The sequence below is a fragment of the Megascapheus bottae genome, chromosome 35 (assembly GCF_031878675.1).
Source record: "Megascapheus bottae isolate mThoBot1 chromosome 35, mThoBot2.hap1, whole genome shotgun sequence".
NCBI classification, from domain to species: Eukaryota; Metazoa; Chordata; class Mammalia; order Rodentia; family Geomyidae; genus Megascapheus; species Megascapheus bottae.
This window is the reverse complement of record NC_143543.1, coordinates 2,467,603-2,486,023: the sequence shown is the minus strand read 5'-3', so window position 1 is coordinate 2,486,023 and position 18,421 is coordinate 2,467,603. Positions and strand designations below refer to the sequence as shown.

Sequence of the window (18,421 nt, the reverse complement as noted above, 5' to 3'; positions counted from 1 at the left end):
AGCTTGGGGAAGCATGGAAGGCAATAAAGGGAAGTGTTGAGGCATTCTGTGTGGGAACTCCCGGTGACAGCCCTGATAATTCACGATAATTTGGTTGTTTGTTCATTTACTACTGCTGCGAAGAGGTCCTGCTAGCTCCCAAATATTTTTGACTCTGTATCAGTTCAAACAAAACAAAAACAACTGGGAGATCTGGAAGGTGACATTCTGCTTAGAGAAAAGAGACAGGAGGAGGAAAGAGGAAAGAGATGGTTCTGAAACCAGAAGTGTGGGGGGGGAGAGGAGGAGGAGGAGGAAGAGGAGGAGGAGGAAGAAGAGGAGGAGGAGGAGGAGGAGGAGGAGGAGGAAGAGGAGGAGGAGAAAGTGGAGAGGAAGAAGGAAAGGGGAGAGGAGCAGGAGGAGGAGAAAATGGGGTGGAGGAAGAAGCAGGAGGAAGGGAAAGGAAACAGGAGGAGGAAGAGGAGGAGAGTTAGGATTTGGGGGAGAAGAGAGAGAAGTGGGTAGAGGAGGAGAGGTTTGGGGAAAGAAGGATGAGAAGAAAGGGGAGAGGAGAGGAGCAAGTGAAAAGGGGGAAAGGAGGGGAGGGGAGGAGATGATGGTTTATGGAATAGAAAATTAATCATGGAACTAGGCCTGAGTGCTGTGAGATCAAACACAAACGTAGAAAGAGCATTTCCCTTGCTATAGAGGAAGAAGAGCCTTTAATGGAAAATATCCTTGGCCATCTCATCCCATCACCCCCAGGAGACAACTATTATGAGCATTCGTAAGACGATGGTGTTATGGGGGAAAAATTGATTATAATCAAGCTTAATGTATTTGGCTTAATAAAAGCATTGTGTGGAGGGAGTGGACGGACCCTCGTGCCATGGCTGAGACCTTGAGCATCAGCCAGCATCTGAGCGCTGGATTTCCTAACTCTCATCTTCACTACCTGATGAGAAAAATGGGAATTGTGTTTCAGGAAGAAGACATGCCAGCTACAGGGATCTGGCCCCCTATTAACCTCAGAAAATAGCAGTGGACGTATATCTTCTCATCTGAATCTCTCCAAGAGTTTGATTTGGTTTGGTTTTCTTCTTGGTCGGTCTTTAAAATTCAGTACATTGTAGGTGTCTAACTGGAGAGGTGTCCGGTGTTACTGGTGGAAAACGAACACTCGAGCTGCCTCGTTAAGTTAATGTAGGTAAGAGGCTAACAAGCTGAAAGGATCTGCAAGTGGAATTACTTTTTCCAAAAAAAAAAAAAAAGAAATGTACTCATTCCTTGACTTACGAAATGGTAACCTCCCTGAAAATACCTTGATAGTAACAACTAGATTATGTGTGATATATAATATATCCTATATTCGTGTGTAAATAATACTATGTTCATATATTAATATTGTCATATTAATATTACAGATAAGAATATTGCAAATAATGTACACTATCTATCTATCTATCTCCGATGGTCACCCTGAAACCATAATTGTGCTTTACCTTTCATTGTCTCTATTTTACTAACATTAATTTTTAAATGTTTTATTACCTTTAAGTAATTTTCCGAAGGGGTTGCAACTAAACATGTCTGTTTCTGCACACAGGCATACAGTTCATTTTGGTTGGCATTCTCCTTTTCATCATTCTCTTCCCGTCTCTCCATTTTCCTCATTACAAATAGAACACTCTCTTTTATTTGTTATTTACTGCTAATCTCATTGACATATCTATTTAAGTGGAAAACAGAAACCTGTCCAATCATAGTGATCAGTTGGGATTCATTTTTAAATTCAATGCAATGACTTATAATTTCAGTTTTCCAAGTTTCTTGCCTTGGAATTCGTTTCCTCTTTCATGTAGATGTCAAGTTATTGACATGCATGCTTACTTATTTAGGATACTTATAATGAACTGGTGATCCTGCATGGGAGGAAGGTACAAACAATATTTTTTTTCTATTTTTAGTCCAATCATTAGAAATGCCTTCTGTGAATCTTCTTCCAAGAAGACACAGAATTTTATCCAACCAGCTGAAGGCCGTCGAGTGTTTGGCAAACTTATTTATTGCAGTGTTTGTTGTGTGTAGGAGGAGATTTAACATCCCATAAAGGAGACCCCGTAGTTTACACCTCCCTCATCTCTGAAAAAAAACTGTAATTCCAGGTTCCCCAAAGTCTTTGTAATCCTCAAAGAAAATTTCTAGACGTGCAGACAATTTTATATTTTGAACATATGGGGCCCAGGCCTTCACGCCTTGCAAAATAGATCATTCTCGAGTTTGTACAGCTTGATCTCTGACCAAGTCAGAAAATTGGGTGGTCTCTTCCTGCTACTAAATTCACCCACCTCTTTTCAAATGAAATACACAGTTCTATATTTTACTTTTCACAATGCCTGACATTGTTGGTTTTTTTTTTTCCTGATCCTGCACCAAAAGTAACAGTCAGTTTTAAATGAGCCTTATTCTGTCTTGTAAACTTTTAGGTTTTGTTTTGAGTGTTTTAAAAGGTCACCCTTTTAAAGTGGAGTGAGAAGAAAGCAAGTAGTATAAAAGCAGCATAAATATCTACCAAACTCCCAGCCTCACCTGATCTTTTACTTCAGATTCTAGTATGCCAAAATGCCAAATATGCCAATATGCCAAACTATCCATATATGAAAGACAAAGGGCACACTTTCTCTCTGATATATGGAAATCAGATCGAAAATACACTGAGGTACCAGATTCTAGATGCACACCGTGAGACCAAAAGAGGATAGTCTTAGGAGAGAAACACAAAGGCATAATGCCGACATGACTCTTCATATTTATATAAAATTATATGTAATATTTATGATGTATATTTCTAATATATGTAATATACATGACATAATATATTATTACCCTTATGTATATGATATATTATAATAAAGAAGTATAATAAGATATCACTTGTGAAAGTGAACTCCACACCTCAGAGGGAGGAGCTGGAAGAGACTGAAGGAATGTTCTCATTGGTTGACTCATGTTGCTGTTATCCCTCTGTATGTCACCTCTGTAATAACAAAAAAGTAAATGAATTGTTTTCAAAAAGGACTTAGGTGATAAATTTCTACAAGTCAGTATTTGCATCCCTTCTTAACATGCAGTAAAAGTCATTTATTGCTTCCTTCTGGAAATACTAAGGAAGGACATTTGACATAATCCTCTTCCACAATATTTAATCACCTTCATGGTTTCCACCGGGTGTAAGAGAAGATTATATACTTGTTACCAACTAGTGCTTTTAGGAGAACAGGAAGAATATACGGTGAAAATGTTGCTGATTCATAAAAACAAATTCATTCTCATTACCATGTGGAGCCTGGGAATTTTATTTTCTCCTGTGACCTGGCGTCCAGCCTTGATGATCTGTAGCCATTCACTCCACGGCTTTCCATGAAGAATATTATAAATGAATGGGACTTTATCTCATTCCCTGGGCCTAGATTGGCCAAATTTTGTGTAACACTATTCAATTTATTTGAGGAATATCTTTCCTTGGCTTTTTACATAACATAGGTATGTGCGTCTTGTGTGTGAGATGTGCGATGTATTATGAACTGGAACCATTACCATTAAACAAAGGAAAGCTAAAGAAATGCATGTGTCTCTGAGGTGCGATTGCAAGGCTGTGGTCACATGTGATTTGTAACCTCATAATTAATTTTTTAAAAATTTTGTCATCATAGCCCAGTACATTGCTGTCTTTGTTTTTCCCCTTTAAATAAGAGTTAAAATATAGATTGGGAGTTCATCACTGCCTCTTCCTGTGATTTCTTTTTCCTTTGGTATTTTTAATGATACATTTCAAATAGCCATTTTAAGATAAATCAAGAAAGCATGATGCACCTTGATTTTACGTGCATGAATCCTATGGAAATAAAATGGAAAACAGTTTGGGCCGGGAGTTTGGCCTCCCGGTAAGAGTGCTTGCTTAGCATGCATGAAGACCCGGATTCAATTCCTTGGTACCACATACATAGAAAAAAGCTAGAAGTGGTGCTGAGGCTCAAGTGGTAGAGTTCTAGCCTTGAGAAAGTCCAAGGACAGTGCTCAGGCCCTGAGCTCAAGCCCAGGACTGGCAAAAAAAAAAAAAATGGACAACAGCTATGGCAGAATGGTAGACATCTGCCTATCAAATGCCCAAGATCAATCCCCCAGCACTCTCTCAAAAAAAAAAGATGTGACTGCCAAGTTTGATGGTTCTTATCCTATAACATCTATAGCTATCATATATCTATATTATTATACAATAATATAGATTATATATATTATTCCATATTGACATTATAATATATAACTTTACAATATATTACTGAAAATATATTATTATAATTGTAATAATGTCTAACATTGAATATGGTATTATATGATAGAGTGGAGATATGATATTATTTGACAGTATGCCAAAGATAACAGAAATCAACACAACAATGGATCATGCCTGTCTGATTTGGTGAAGTTTTTTGTTTGTTTGTTTGTTTGTTTTCAGGATTTTGGCTTTGAGAAAATTAGATTCTGCAGATACAGGAAACACTCATCCCCTAAGCTACTTTCTCTTTTTCTTCCTATTTATTTACATTTCTTTTAATTATTTTGTTTTGCATCTTTTCAATATTGTCTGTACAGGAAAATACTTTTTAACAAAATCCCTTCGGGTTTATTGTTCCTTTTTCCTATTTTGTCATCAGGGGGTTGGTGGCTCCAGACTGACTACAAGGTTTCACTGTTAAGGGGTCTGAATGAAATAGAAATAGAAACTATTGTATGTCCTCATCTAAGATGGCAAGTGGCACGATCCAAAATTCCCGCAAAGGTTGTGAGACACCAGCTATATTTCAAGTAGTTTAGGCAGATGGACTACTTTTGTAAGAAGGGTAAAGTGCAAATTTTGATCTATGCTGCTTTTTTTTTTAAAGCAAATCATTTTTCTGAATTATTTCCCCCTTTTTTTTTTATTCCAACCTGGTTCTGTGGATCAGAACATTGAAAGCATTCTTGGAATCACAGCAAGCTCTTCAGCTCTGCTTCTGGACTACCTGCGAATCCTAACCTTTGATTCGTCACAGGCAGCATGTCAGTTTTTATTGTTTCTATATTCTGGGCATCTGGCAGGCTGAGATAGCGATTTGTGTTCACATATGCTGGGATGCACTAAGCACCAGGCTGTGTGCGCTTTAATTCTCACTTCCAGTGGTAAAACATTCTGTCATATTTTTCAAGTATTGGACTCGGTATCTTAATGTATGTTAAGCCGATTTCTATTTCTACGCTGTTTCTCTCTCCTTTCCCGACCACCTTACTTGCACAATTTTGAGCAAAAAATAAAGACAACTTCTGCAGAGATAGACTCATTTGTTGTCAATGTCTCTGTGCTGTGGATACCCCGGGAAATGGATATTTTTGTGAATACGGACTTTGTAATAGGAAAACTGCCCCATTTCTCATAACTAATTGAAGAATTGTATATTTCCTAAATTGGTCCAAAACGATGTATAATTTACTTAGAACTATATATAGTTGTCTTTACTGACCTGTGGTAATTTTAAATTATCTGTCTTTTTTTTCTTATTTTATTTAGAAATTTGGGAAACTGAACCTTTTTTGTGTTTGTGTTAAATATACCTGGTTGTCCTATGATTTACACTATAATAGAGTTCTCATGGCACATTTCTTATTTTCCTTTATGACTGTATTTTATATGCAGAGGAAATATTGTACACAGAAAACTCAAGTCATTATTGCTCTTCTCTAAGGATATGGGTTATTTGATGGGTGCAATAACAGACATTAGAATATCTTTTGTAAGAAAAAACCAGGCTACTCTGGGTACATCACACACCCTTTATTTAATGTTGTTATGTCCACCTTTATTGGAATGTTTGTATTGTCTTTACGTAGATACGCAAAGGAATTGCCAAGCTGCTTTTTCCTTTCTGTGCCATCCTTCCTTCTTGAATAAACCTTCCCTGCCTCCTTTCTTCCACCATCCTTCCTCCATCCGCCCTTTGCTGACGTCATAATAGACAATTGTCATTCGCTGTGCATTGTACTGGAAGAATTCTTACAGGTGGGATGTGGTAATCCTTCCGTTTCTTGCTTCACAGATCAAATGCTTTGGCGGTCAGGGGGCCTGGGGTGAGTTCGCCATGATGGAGGAAAATGATATGATAATAATAATAATAATAATAATAATAATAATAATAATGGGTCCTGTTGGTTGCATAGGCTTGGGAGAAGAGCTCTACAAAGCCCTGTCTGTGCCCTGGCTTGAGATGACATGTCATCAAGCTCTAACCAGTCGGCAACAGCAAGCCTGAGATCCTGAGTTCAAGTCCTGGTCTCAGACAAACAGAGAAAGAAAGAAAGAAAGAAAGAGAGGGGGGGGAAGGGAGGAAGGAAGGGAGGGAGGGAGGGAGGGAGGAAGGCAGGAAGGAAGGAAGGAAGGAAGGAAGGAAGGAAGGAAGGAAGGAAGGATGGAAGGAAGGAAGGATGGAAGGAAGGAAGGATGGAAGGAAGGAAGGATGGAAGGAAGGAAGGAAGGACGGAAGGAAGGAAGGAAAGAGTGCAAGCATGAGATGAAGTCTTGGGAAAGTTGTAAAGCTAACTGTCCAGAATAACCCACAAAGCTTGTAGGTGAAGACTGAATCTAGCTGCACGTGTGTATGCTTAAGGACGTCATCCCCATTCACTGATAGAAAGTCTGCCTTCCCTGGCCCTCATGCTACCATACGCCTTTATATATTATTTATTTTTTAATTTTTGTCAGTTGTGGGGCCTGAACTTGGGGCCTGGTCACCGTCCCTGAGCGTCTTTTGCTCAAGGCTAGCACTCTACCACTTTAAGCCACAGGGCCTGGTGGTTCACTGGAGATCAGAGTCTACAGACTTCCCTGCCTGGGCTGGCTTTGAACCAGGATCCTCAGATCGCAGCCTCCTGAGTTTCTAGGATTACAGCCATGAACTACCAGTGCCCAGCTCTGGATAGCTTTACTGAGCCATAAACTGAATATGCATACAAACATATCAACTGACATGTAATCATAAATGGATATGTATATGTGTAGGTACATGTATAGATAGGTTATCTCTACTAATATGTATATTATATATACTATATGAATATATGTGTGTTTAAGGATCTGTAAAATATCTATGTGGATTAAATATATAGCTATATAGATTTATATATGTATAGATATATGCAGATACATATCTGTAGATATATGGGTATAAATCTATAGAGAGATTATCTGTATAGATCTATAGAAATAGATATATGGATAAATATAGATTTATATTATATTTACTTGTGAAATTCACCAAATTATTCGATATAAAGAGAAATTCTTTACCATTTGCTATTTAATTAATATCCTCAAATAACTTACAGTATTTTCCCTCCCCTGGGGTCAAATATCTGACCGAATAAATAAAAAGATTTGTGGTGACAAACGAAAACACATAGCTACGTACTTGGTCTCTGTAATCCTACTTCTTCAGGAGACTGAGGTACAGAAGATCATGGTTCAAAGCCAGCTCGAGCAGAAAAGTCTGCAAGACTATCTCCTCCACAGAAAAATGCTTGACGGGAAGATTGGTCAGATGGTAGAGTTCCAGCTGTGATCCCAATAAGCTGGGTAAAAATGAGCTCCTAAGTTCAACCTCTGGCACCAACAGTAAAAAATACAGTTCCTTTTGAATTGAGGAGGGTTTTTCCCCCCTATCATTGAACTCACAAATTAAATCTAGATTTCTAAGATTTTGGTGTAGGAAGTACATATTCCATTGTGTTATAAAGAAGTAGGTAGATTTCATGGCTGCTCATATATAGCAAGAATGTCATATTGATTGTAGCACATGTCATCAGATGATAAAAAAGAGCTGTGTACAATCTGATACCACATTGAATATAATCAAACATTAATGTGTCAAAGGATTGACTGGTATTGGATAGGGGGTCCCCCCCCAAAAAAAAAACTTTAAAAAAAAGCCTATTTTCCCATTTAAAAAAAAAAATCAAAGCTTGACTCCAAGACTTTGTAGTTTGCCAGCAAACTCTTAATCACTTTCAAGTGGAAACAAACAACTATTTGGGCAGTCCTGAAATTAAAGTATTTCCAGAGCTTAAATCACATCAGGATAATTACATGTACAAGTGAGGCTTATTGAAATCCTAATGCTATGGAATTTCAGTTCTTTCTCTTGTACATTGTGGTGTACACTTTTTAAAAAAAGAAAAAACACAGTTCCTAGAAGTTGCCAGTTCCAGAGGCCAACTAATGCTTGGCAAAGGGAATTGTTATGAGCCCTGTAGGTATTTGTGTACAGGTATTACATTTTTTTATACTTACACTATATTGTTCAATATTATTTAGAAATGGGGACATTGTCCACATAAAGTCATTTTTGGGAGGGGGTGGTTAGTTATGGGGATTGAACTCTGGGCCTGGGCATTGTCCCTGAGCTCTTCCGCTTAAGGCTACAACTTGAACCATAGTACCACTCCTCCACATAAACTCTTAACTGCTGTGATTTCCAGATTTTGCCCGATCTTCCTCTCAAAAAAAATAGTCTCTAATTGAATCATTAAACAGCAACAATGTCAGATTATAATTAACTTTTTGAAGAAAACTGTATTTGGCTAAGCACACTAACCTGTATTCATCGCTCAGTTTTCTGGGGCCAGAAAAGGAAAACTTTCAAGAGTGTACACTGGGTTAAAATAAAATTCCTAATTCTGACAAAAGTTTATTTAGTTAATAAGATTTGAATCGAACAGGATCAACTTCCAACATGATCTTTTAATCATCAACAAAAACTACAAGAGGTGAATAGAATTAAGCTAAACTGTGTCTGTTTCCAAATATTTGGCTTTTTTTCTCCACTGATTTATTTAGTTATTAATTTATTGTCAAATTTAATTTTATTGTCAGGATGATGTACAGAGGGGTTACAGCTACATACATTAGGTAGTGGAGGGAAAATGGGAGCAAAACATGGTGGGGTAACAGTGTTCAAGAAGAAATGTACTCACTGCCATATAAATATATATACATATATATATTAGGCTTTTTAGTAAAGGAATTTGTCTTAGGCTGTTGCGTATATAAATGGTAGACACATAATTTGTATGTGAGTCCCTAGGTTCAATATTCAGCCAGAAAATTAAAAGTATATAGTATATTGATGACAATAAATCCTGTATATTCTATATGTCTTAAACACTGTCAATCTTTAAATAAAATATTTAAAAAAGACATCTAGATAGGCTTGGTGTAACACATTAGACATTCCTGAACATAGAATACTTATTTTGTTTTACTTTTTGGCCCAAAGCAAATCATTCCATTCATTTCTAATAAATGTTCTAGTGATTACTTTTATGAACTGCTTATCAAAATGATACTGAAAGTTCTCAGCATTAAAATCTTCCGAGTATGATGAGAAAAACCCCACCTTGCTTTTACTTCTTGACTTCAAAGAAGGTTCTAGTGTATTTGGAATTTAGCTATAGTCTTTTTTCCTTCCCAAACAGACAACTCTCATTCCTAAATATGTCCACAATCCCCAAATCTAGAAAAACACAGTCGAGTTTAAACTACAAAATTAAAAATATAAACAGCGGTTAGACTCCATATGACCTAACTCCTGTCACTGGGTTGAAAAAAAAAAGTCCAATTTTATACATAGGTCATTTTTTTTTTTACTCATTCAGTGTTTTCAGTATGCTTTGCCACAGCAGCTCAAGGGAGATTAAGGGGGTTAAAAAAAAATAGAAAGCCCTACATAAACACACAAAGCAAAAACCAGAGCTCATGTGTAAAGCTACTGCACTGGAGCGAATGTGGTTTCGTTCTTGGCACTGACAGCTTGTTGGGGAATTACAATATGTTGGCATGAGTCTGGAGGCCTCATTGTTCCACATGAGGGAATGAGTCTTAAGAGTGTTTGGCACAGAGGGGGAAAGGCAGTGAGAGTTATGGGGACTGAGCAGGCCCTAAAGAGGCTGTTGTAACAATGGCTGGCACAGTCGGGGTGCCATTCAGTGGTAAAGATTGCCAAAGGCATTGATGTGAAGTAGCATATGTGAGGGGGTGGAAAAACAAAACCCAATGAGGACAAGAGGATAAAAAGCAAGTAACTCTATCAGAAGGTCCTGGTGGCAGAAAGAAATTAAAGTAAACTGTTTACAGCCTACTTCATTTGTGGAAGGGTGAAAGAAGAGCTTTGCCTGTCTCGTTGCTTTGAGCTGATTTCTGAACGCTCCTTGGATTTTTCACTTTGGAAAATAGATGCATTTAGCTGGCTGCTGGTGGCAGCTCACATCTGTAAGCCTCGCTGGAGAAGAGGCTGAGATCTGAGGATCATAGTTTGAAGCCAGCCTGAGCAAGAAAAGTCCACAAGACTCTTTCTCTACTTCAGGAGAAAGAAGGCAGGGAGTGGAGGTGTGGCCAAGTGGTAGACCACCAGCCTTGAGTCAAAGGCTAAAGGAGCTAGGCCCTGGGTTCAAGCCCCAGTGCCAGCACATACATATAAATCTATGTATCTATGTATCTATGTATCTATGTATCTATCTATCTATCTATCTATGTGTGCATACAAATATTTATACATATACATTCACAGATACATATTTATTTACCCATGCTTTCATATATTTTACACATGTGAATGCTGTGTATATACACATACACGTGTATGCATATGCACATGTTTGTGCATGTCCATGCATGTAGGTGCTATGAATGTATGCATGTATATATGTGTGTGCATATATGTGAATGTGTTTATGCAGATATATACATGCATACACACATACATTCACACGTCTTATACATCTGAAAATGTGCATATGAACATATATGATGCATATGTGTACACACATGACACTTGCGTACGCATACATCGGTGTGCGAGTACATGTGTGTATGTGTTTATATGTGCATGCGTGTATTCATATACATACATATATGTGTGCATGTGCAGATACATGTGTGTATATAGCTATATGTGTGTGTTTTCATTCGCTGGCATTTCTGTTAGATCATTGAATTAAGCGGAGCTGTGTTTGTTTGTATCAGCTTGGTTGTATTTTCTAATTTGATGATGTTGGGCCCGTCAGGTTTCTAGATCTTAGTTTCCTAAACTGTAACATGGGTTAAATAACTGGACTTGCAGCATGTTGAAGCAGCACATTATAAATGCAAATAGGAGAGTTTAAAAAAAAATCCATGCTTCAGTGCCAGAAAGCCTAGATCCTGCAAAGAAAGTCACCACAAATCCCAGTCCTCCGGAGAATTAAACTATGGGAGAATCGTTTACGCGTTTAAAAAATATAGCACATCTTCACACGAACTTAAAATATGTATGAACTGAATACTTAAAAAGATAATATTGAGGGCCAGGAGTATGGTCTAGTGGTAGTGTGTTTGCCTCGCATACACAAAGACCCGGGTTCAATTGCTCAGTTGCCATATACATAGAAAAAAAACAGAAGTGGTGCTGTGGCTCAAGTGGTAGAGCTCTAGCCTTGAGAAAACCCAAGGATAGTGCTCAGGCCCTGAGTTCAAGACCCAGGACTGGCAAAATAAAAAAAAACAAATATTGGACTAAACATAACACTTTATATTCCTATGCTGAAACATAATCCCTATCCAGGCTCTGTTGGCTCGCACCTGAAATCCTAGCTTCTGAGGACTATGGTTTGAAGCCAGCCCAGACAAGGAAAGTTCATGAAACCCCTATCTCCACATTCAAGCAAAAAAGAAAGCCAAAAGTGGGGATGTGTATCAAATGGTAAAGTGCCAACCTGTGTGATAAAGCTGAGGAAGAGCCTCAGGTCGTGAGTTCAAACCCTAGTATTGGCACCAAGAACACAACCACAAAAATAATACATTTTATATGCTTGCTCCACCTCATTTTAGAAAACGCATTCGTCTTTTACTTCATAAATTCTGAAGCTGGACTTCTCTAATTGTGATAGCTTTCATTGATTTCATCCACAAATTTGTGAACAAGTGCACGGCACACCCTGGGATTCTGCCATTTCTAACCATGAATTTTCTGGGCGACATTTTCCTGTGTTGTGAGAAGTTGGATCACTCTTATATGTCTATAGCTCTATATGTCTACAGATGGGTCCATTGTTACACCATCATTCTTTATTTCCTTAGAGGAGAAAAAGAAAAAAAGGAAGATGTGTATTTCTTGATGCTCATTACTAAAATAATAATAATAATAAATAATAATAATAATTATAAATTCAGGTAGAGAAATGGGTACTCATCCCTACCCTCCTTCCCTGGAGCTCTCACCCCTACCTGCAACCAGTACATATCCATAAAGTCACTGATCATAGCTCCACTGTAAAAGCAAAAGGAACCATCTCACTGTAGAACTCTTCCAGCCACTGGCTTTCATTAAACCAGACAGATTTCTGAACGGAAAACATATATTTGGTTACCATCTAAGGATACAGAGAACGATAAAGGATTCTCGCATTTGGACCCCATCATTGCTCTTCTTCTGTATGTATCCTCCTGGAATGTTAATTTGTTCTTTCCTGTATCCAGGGGAGTTAGTAATAGTGATTTGCAATTAGCCAGAGTTCTTCAGGAGATGAGAGGGAGGGAAGGACAGAGACACATAGATCCATCCATCCAGAAAGAGAGATCCCAACCGAATCACACACTCAGAGGGCCAGATAGAAAGTTGAGGGGGGAAGGAAGAGAAAGAGATAGGATGGGATAGAGAAAAAGCTCAATCCAACCAGCAACCCAGAGAGATGAAGAGAGCCAGACACAGAGACAGACAGACAGAGGCCAAGAGGAAATAACCGGAAGCGAATGACTTTGAACTCAAAAGGTGGAATGCAGTTCCATTTGGAGAAAATCACAGCATCTCCCTGATCCTGGACAATAAGACATGTTTGAGTCCTCCTGTTAGAACTTTCTACTGCCAAGTGTGAAGTGTCCCACGTAAGAACCTTCAAAAATAATGGCTTTGCCCATCCCTTTCCCCACAGATAAGCAAGGGGGTTTGTGCAGAAAAGTAGTTCACGCAAGACCTTAATTTTTCTTATGATATCAAAGCAGTCTCTTTTCATCTCGTGTGTTATGTTTCTCTTTTTTTCCCCCCTTCGTCTTGTAAAACAGATGCATTAACACACTTTAGGTCTTTAGGTTGGTTACTGGGTTAAATGAGAGAACATGAGATTAAAACAATATGCATTTTTCTAAAAGAGTGGAGCAGAATTCCTGGCATGGGGGTTCCTCAATAAAAACATTATAAATACATTTACATCTTACATTTACATAGCTTACCCAGCATGCAAATATGTCTTTTTTTTTTTTTTTTAGGACAGTACTTAGGTAGCTTTCTGCTCTTAACAATTTGCACAATCACTTGGTCTTGTAAAAGTTCTTTATTCTGTTTTCTTGTACTCTGAGAACCCCCTGGTTGTCCTAGTTCATAAAAAAGGCCAAAAATGTTCCCCAGGTTTCAGGAATCTGGTCACTGTTTCTTTAACTCTGCAACTTTAGACAGAAAGACTTCTGTTTCTTTGTGAGTTTCACTACAGTGAATATTTTGTCTGGCTGCAAGGGAAAAATCTTTGTTCTGAGCCTGGTAGACAATAGTCTTGGAAGTAAAATGGTCTGCTTTGGGGGCGGGGAGTTGAGGGGTTCCATTGTTCTGTGCACAATGGGTTTCTGTAGCCACATTCCTGTTTTGCAAAGGTGTGTTAGCTTTTAATGACTGACACTTTTCTATGGCAAATGCCTTATTGGTTTAGTTCTGTTTACATGCTACTCAAGGATTTTTGTAGAGGGCTAAGGGGGGGGGGAAGAGAAAGAAAAATGTTCTTTGCTTTGACCTCTGATAAGGTTTAAGAAATGATTTTGCTTGCACTGTTTACTGAGAATGGAATAAAAATGTTGGAAACCCTCACAGAAGTATTTTAAACGCATTACGAAAGCATCAGTAGAACTGAGATATTGATTTCAGAGCAAAGATCTTTACTCTGTTTTCTGGCTCTACGGAATTGTCAAATTACTTTCCAAACAATGAAGAACCAAAATGGAAAAATAAAAGTAAATTCTCCCCCCTCTCTCTCTCTCTCTCTCTCTCTCTCTCTCTCTCTCTATATATATATATATATATATATATATACATATATATATATACATATATTCTTGTTACCCTATTGTTTTTTTTCCCTTCCTGTCGTTACTCACAAATTGTGTGGTTCATTTTCCACCTTGTGTCTAGTGAGGACTACTGTTTAAATTTGTTCACTCTTTGCCCCTCCATTTCTGGACTCTCCCTCCCCTCCCCCAAAGCAAATAAACTTACAAAGAAGACAAAAGGAGCAGAAAAATAAAGACAGCAATAAAGAAATTTTTTTTAAAAATTCTTGTTTCCATTTCTTGAAATTCATTTTGATTAACATTATTTTAAGTGATTTATGTTCCTCTCCTAGGAATATCTTCCTTTGGCGTGAATTTCTAGAGACTTAATATAATTTGTCATGTCCCAGTGTATTTTTTTTTTGGTCTGGAAAAAGTAAATTCTTTAGGCTTCCTCCCCCCCATTCAAAAATACAGATAATACATTTTGGTTTCCACAAGTGTTGGACTTCTGAGAGAGATTAAATCTGTGCTTTGGTTAAAAAAAAAAATCACCTCACTCAGGCTTTGTGGTTGGCTGTAATTTGAATCCTAGGAAGGGGAGAAAAACAAGTATTTGACATTAGCCAAAGGTGATGATGAGAACTCTTTAAAATGAACTTGTCTGTCAGGGAAAATTAACCAGTTTCTAATAATGTTATGGTCTTTCTCTGTGGGACAGAAGGTCCCTTTGATAAGTTAACTTTATGTCCCCAGCGGGAGGTAAACAAATGCTTGAACAGACACAAATACACATAAACACCAGTGTGGAGAAAGGCAGTGTATGTCTTCCATCCAGATAATAAGTGTGGGTATTGTTATTTAGATGCAACATCCTGGGACACTTATCTTTCTAGAACATTCTATTTTCTGACTGAATGCTGGGGGCTAATCGTGGGATTGCAAACCATTGTAATTGTGTACACATCTAAATGCTGACAAGAATAGACAATTCCATTGTGGAGAACTGACTTTGCTGTTTGGGAGTTTTATTAGCATTTATATTTACTTATACATTAAAATTCCACACAAGAAACAAATACCACACTAAAACACACAAATGTGTGTGCATAACCCCAATACCAGGCTTTTGAAAAAAAAAAGCATATGGTATGAATCAGAAATAAGCAAATAATAGGTTTTCATGATAAGTATGACTTCTTTCGATTTTACAATCTTTTTCCAAGCTTCTTTTATATCATTTTTTTATTTTAATGTTAACGGCACTGGCAAATCTTACCACCGTGTGCTTTCTCACCACGAGATGTTAAACACACATTATAAAGTGCATGTAATTGTACACATAACACACACAGGGGTATAATTACAAGGAGCAGATTTAAGAGCTAATTCTTTGCCTTTATTTTATTTTTTTTTCACTGTGCATTTTATCAACATAATTATTTTTTGATGGCAGACCTAACACCCTGAAATTGACAAGCTTCCATTCCAGGAGGAATTTGTTTACCAAATCAAAAAAGAAAAAAAAGGAAAAAAAACACAACCACAGGTTTATGCAATACACATTGCCATAAAGAATTATTATGGCTTTGTTCTGTGGAAGGAAAAGGCTACTAATTTTGAAAATAGAAGGTGACAAAACACCTTCTTTTTTCCCTATTATCAGCTTGTGGATGGTTTCCTTATAAATTGGAGCCAGCCAGAGATGGCTTTGTGAAATGGACATTTTATACCAGGTTGCGTTGTTGATATTTTGTTTTGTGTTGTTTTCTCCATTTAGAAACCCCTAGTATTGAGAAGCTACTCTCAAAAGACTGGAAGGACAAGCTTCTTGCAATGGGATCAGGGAACTTTGGAGAAATTAAAGGTAATGCCTGAGTCATTATTTTGATTTAAATGTATACAATTGAAGTTGCCCCTTAGGAAGAATAATGGGGAAAGCTTGTTTCTATCATCTCTTCTGTGTGTTCGGCTGTCTCTGTACTCTATTTGCTTTCTATGGAAGAACGGACCATATTAGTGTTCTGACTTTGTCTTAGTACCTTAGAGGATAAATACTACGTGTTTTTATCTTTTTTTGGGGGGGGGGGGTCATAGGGCTTGAACCCAGGACCTGGGCACTGTCTCCGAGCTTTTGTTTGCTCTGCCACTTTGAACCATAGCACCACTTGGTGGTTAATCAGAGATAAGAATCTCACAGACTTTCTTCCCCTGGCCCCAGGCAGGCTTTGAACCACCATCCTCAGATCTCAGCCTCCTGAGTTGCTAGGATGATAGGTGTGAGCCCCTGGCACCTGGCTGAGAAGTGATTTGTTTATGGTTGTTGTTGTTTGCTTTGGTTTAATTTAAATTGATCATCACAGAAGACTAAGACAATTCCTTGATGGAATGTAGTTATTGACTATGCAAATCTTAAACTTCTGGGAACTGGCCTGCAGTTGGGGAAGGGGTGGGAAGAGGGTACATTTCTTCTCATAGAAAGAGAAGGACATTATTGTTTCAGTTCATGTAAAGGTATTTTTTCCTTTTAGAGCATTATAAGCAAACGACATTTCTTATTTGTTACTATTAAGGAACCTTAGGATTATAAATTCTAAATCGGGATTTATTCTGAGAAAGTTAACATTCTTGGTCATTGCTATTAACCTAATGTATGTATTATTGTGTACAGTTTTGGTTGATTCTGAATATATGTCTTATATACAGCCATACTGCCATATTATTTATCATAATCATGTAGAATTGTGCCCTTTTCACCAATCCTGGGTCTTGACCTCAGGGCCTGAGCACTGTCCTTGGACTTTCTCAAGGCTGGAGTTCTACCACTTGAGCCACAGCTCCACTTCTGGCTTTTTCAATGTATGAGGTACTGAGGAATCGAACCCAGGTCTTTGTGCATGCTAGGCAAGCACTCTACCACTAGGCCAAACTCTTGCAAGCATTGCACTATTTCACTTGTTTTATCAAAATGTTGGGAATTCCATCTCAGTAAGTCATGATTCATGGCTGAGGACTATTGACAAACTGTCTTTAACCACCCAGAAGTCATAAACTGGAGGACTGAAGTTCGAAGCCAGCCAGGACAGGAAAGTCCATGAGCTTCTTAAGTACAATTTAGGCTGCAAAACCAACACCAGAAGTGGAAGTTTTTGTGGCTCAGGTGGTAGAACACCAGCCTTGAGATGAAAAATCCAAGGCAGAGCTCAAGGCCCTGAGTTCAAATCCCAGTGTTGGCGCCAAAAAAAAAAAAAAAAAAGAGAAAGAGAGGGAGAGAGGGAGGGAAGGATGAGAAGGGGTAAATGATTTTATTCAAGTTCACCCATGAGAATCTATCATGAAATAAAATTCAGATGACAAATAATGTCTGAAAAAAAGCTCAAGAGAAAAAGGAGCTCTTTCATTTGGCGCGAGAGAAGGTCTCTGTGTATCTTTGTGTCAGTTGGTTCTAGGCCATTTCACCTGAGAAGTAATTGAGCTGTTTTCACTCCACTGACATAGAGAACCAGGTAGAGCAAAGAGCAGAAGGCACACATGCGCTCCAGACGTCATCCTCCCTCCCTCTCTCTCTCTCTCTTTTCTCCCTCTGCTTCATTTCCTTTACAAGTCAGACTTAAAAGAAGCAGGAGCAGCAACAAGAAGAAGGAAAAGGACTGGGCTATCCTTCAAGGCCTTCCTTGGGTGTTCTTTTAGGAAACTGCATTGCACCTGCAAAAGAAGCTTCTGCTTTTAATTTTGTCTTTCAAGACATACTTTGCAGAGCACAAGTTAGGGGACTGTCCTCAGGTCCTGTTCAAAAAGCTAATTTTTTGGAGGAAGTTTAAAAGCAGCTGTAGGTAGGCCTCTCTCTGTCTCTCTCTCTGTCTCTCTCTCTCTCCTTTTCTATGCTTATAGGCACTCAGCAGTAAACTGGTGTGGGGGGGGGGCGGGGAATTTCACTTTTCCTGCTGATTTTCAGGACTGTTGGAGGTCTTTCCCACTGGTGTTAGGACGCCAGAAAGGGCACAATGCGAGGCTGCCCTCTGGGGGTGAGTGATTTGGAGTAAAAGGCTCCAGGAGGAGAAGAGTGCAGGGAGGAGATTAGAAAGTGCCCAGGAAGTTAGACAAGAACAATAGCTTAGCTGTTATGGCAGACAGATGTGTGTGTGTGTGTGTGTGTGTGTGTGTGTGTGTGTGTGTGTGTGTGGTATGGAAACAAAAGTAGCTGACATGCAATACCAGAAAGTTGTTTGGGGGTTGGAAGAGAGAAAGGTATGATGCTAAAAAAAAAAAATAAAATAACAATAGGAACTT

General features: G+C 38.3%; 1 protein-coding gene across 11 annotated transcripts in view; it reads left to right on the top strand.

Annotated features, from left to right (window-relative positions):
• The window catches only part of Sox5 (SRY-box transcription factor 5), a 732,928-nt gene that overhangs the window by 528,533 nt on the left and 185,974 nt on the right, over nucleotides 1–18,421 (top strand). For all 11 annotated transcript variants that reach the window (XM_090324494.1, XM_090324498.1, XM_090324491.1 and 8 more), the window contains one exon: nucleotides 15,912–15,998. In XM_090324494.1, the coding sequence (XP_090180620.1) occupies nucleotides 15,912–15,998 (87 nt within the window). The remainder of the gene's footprint in view (nucleotides 1–15,911; nucleotides 15,999–18,421) is intronic.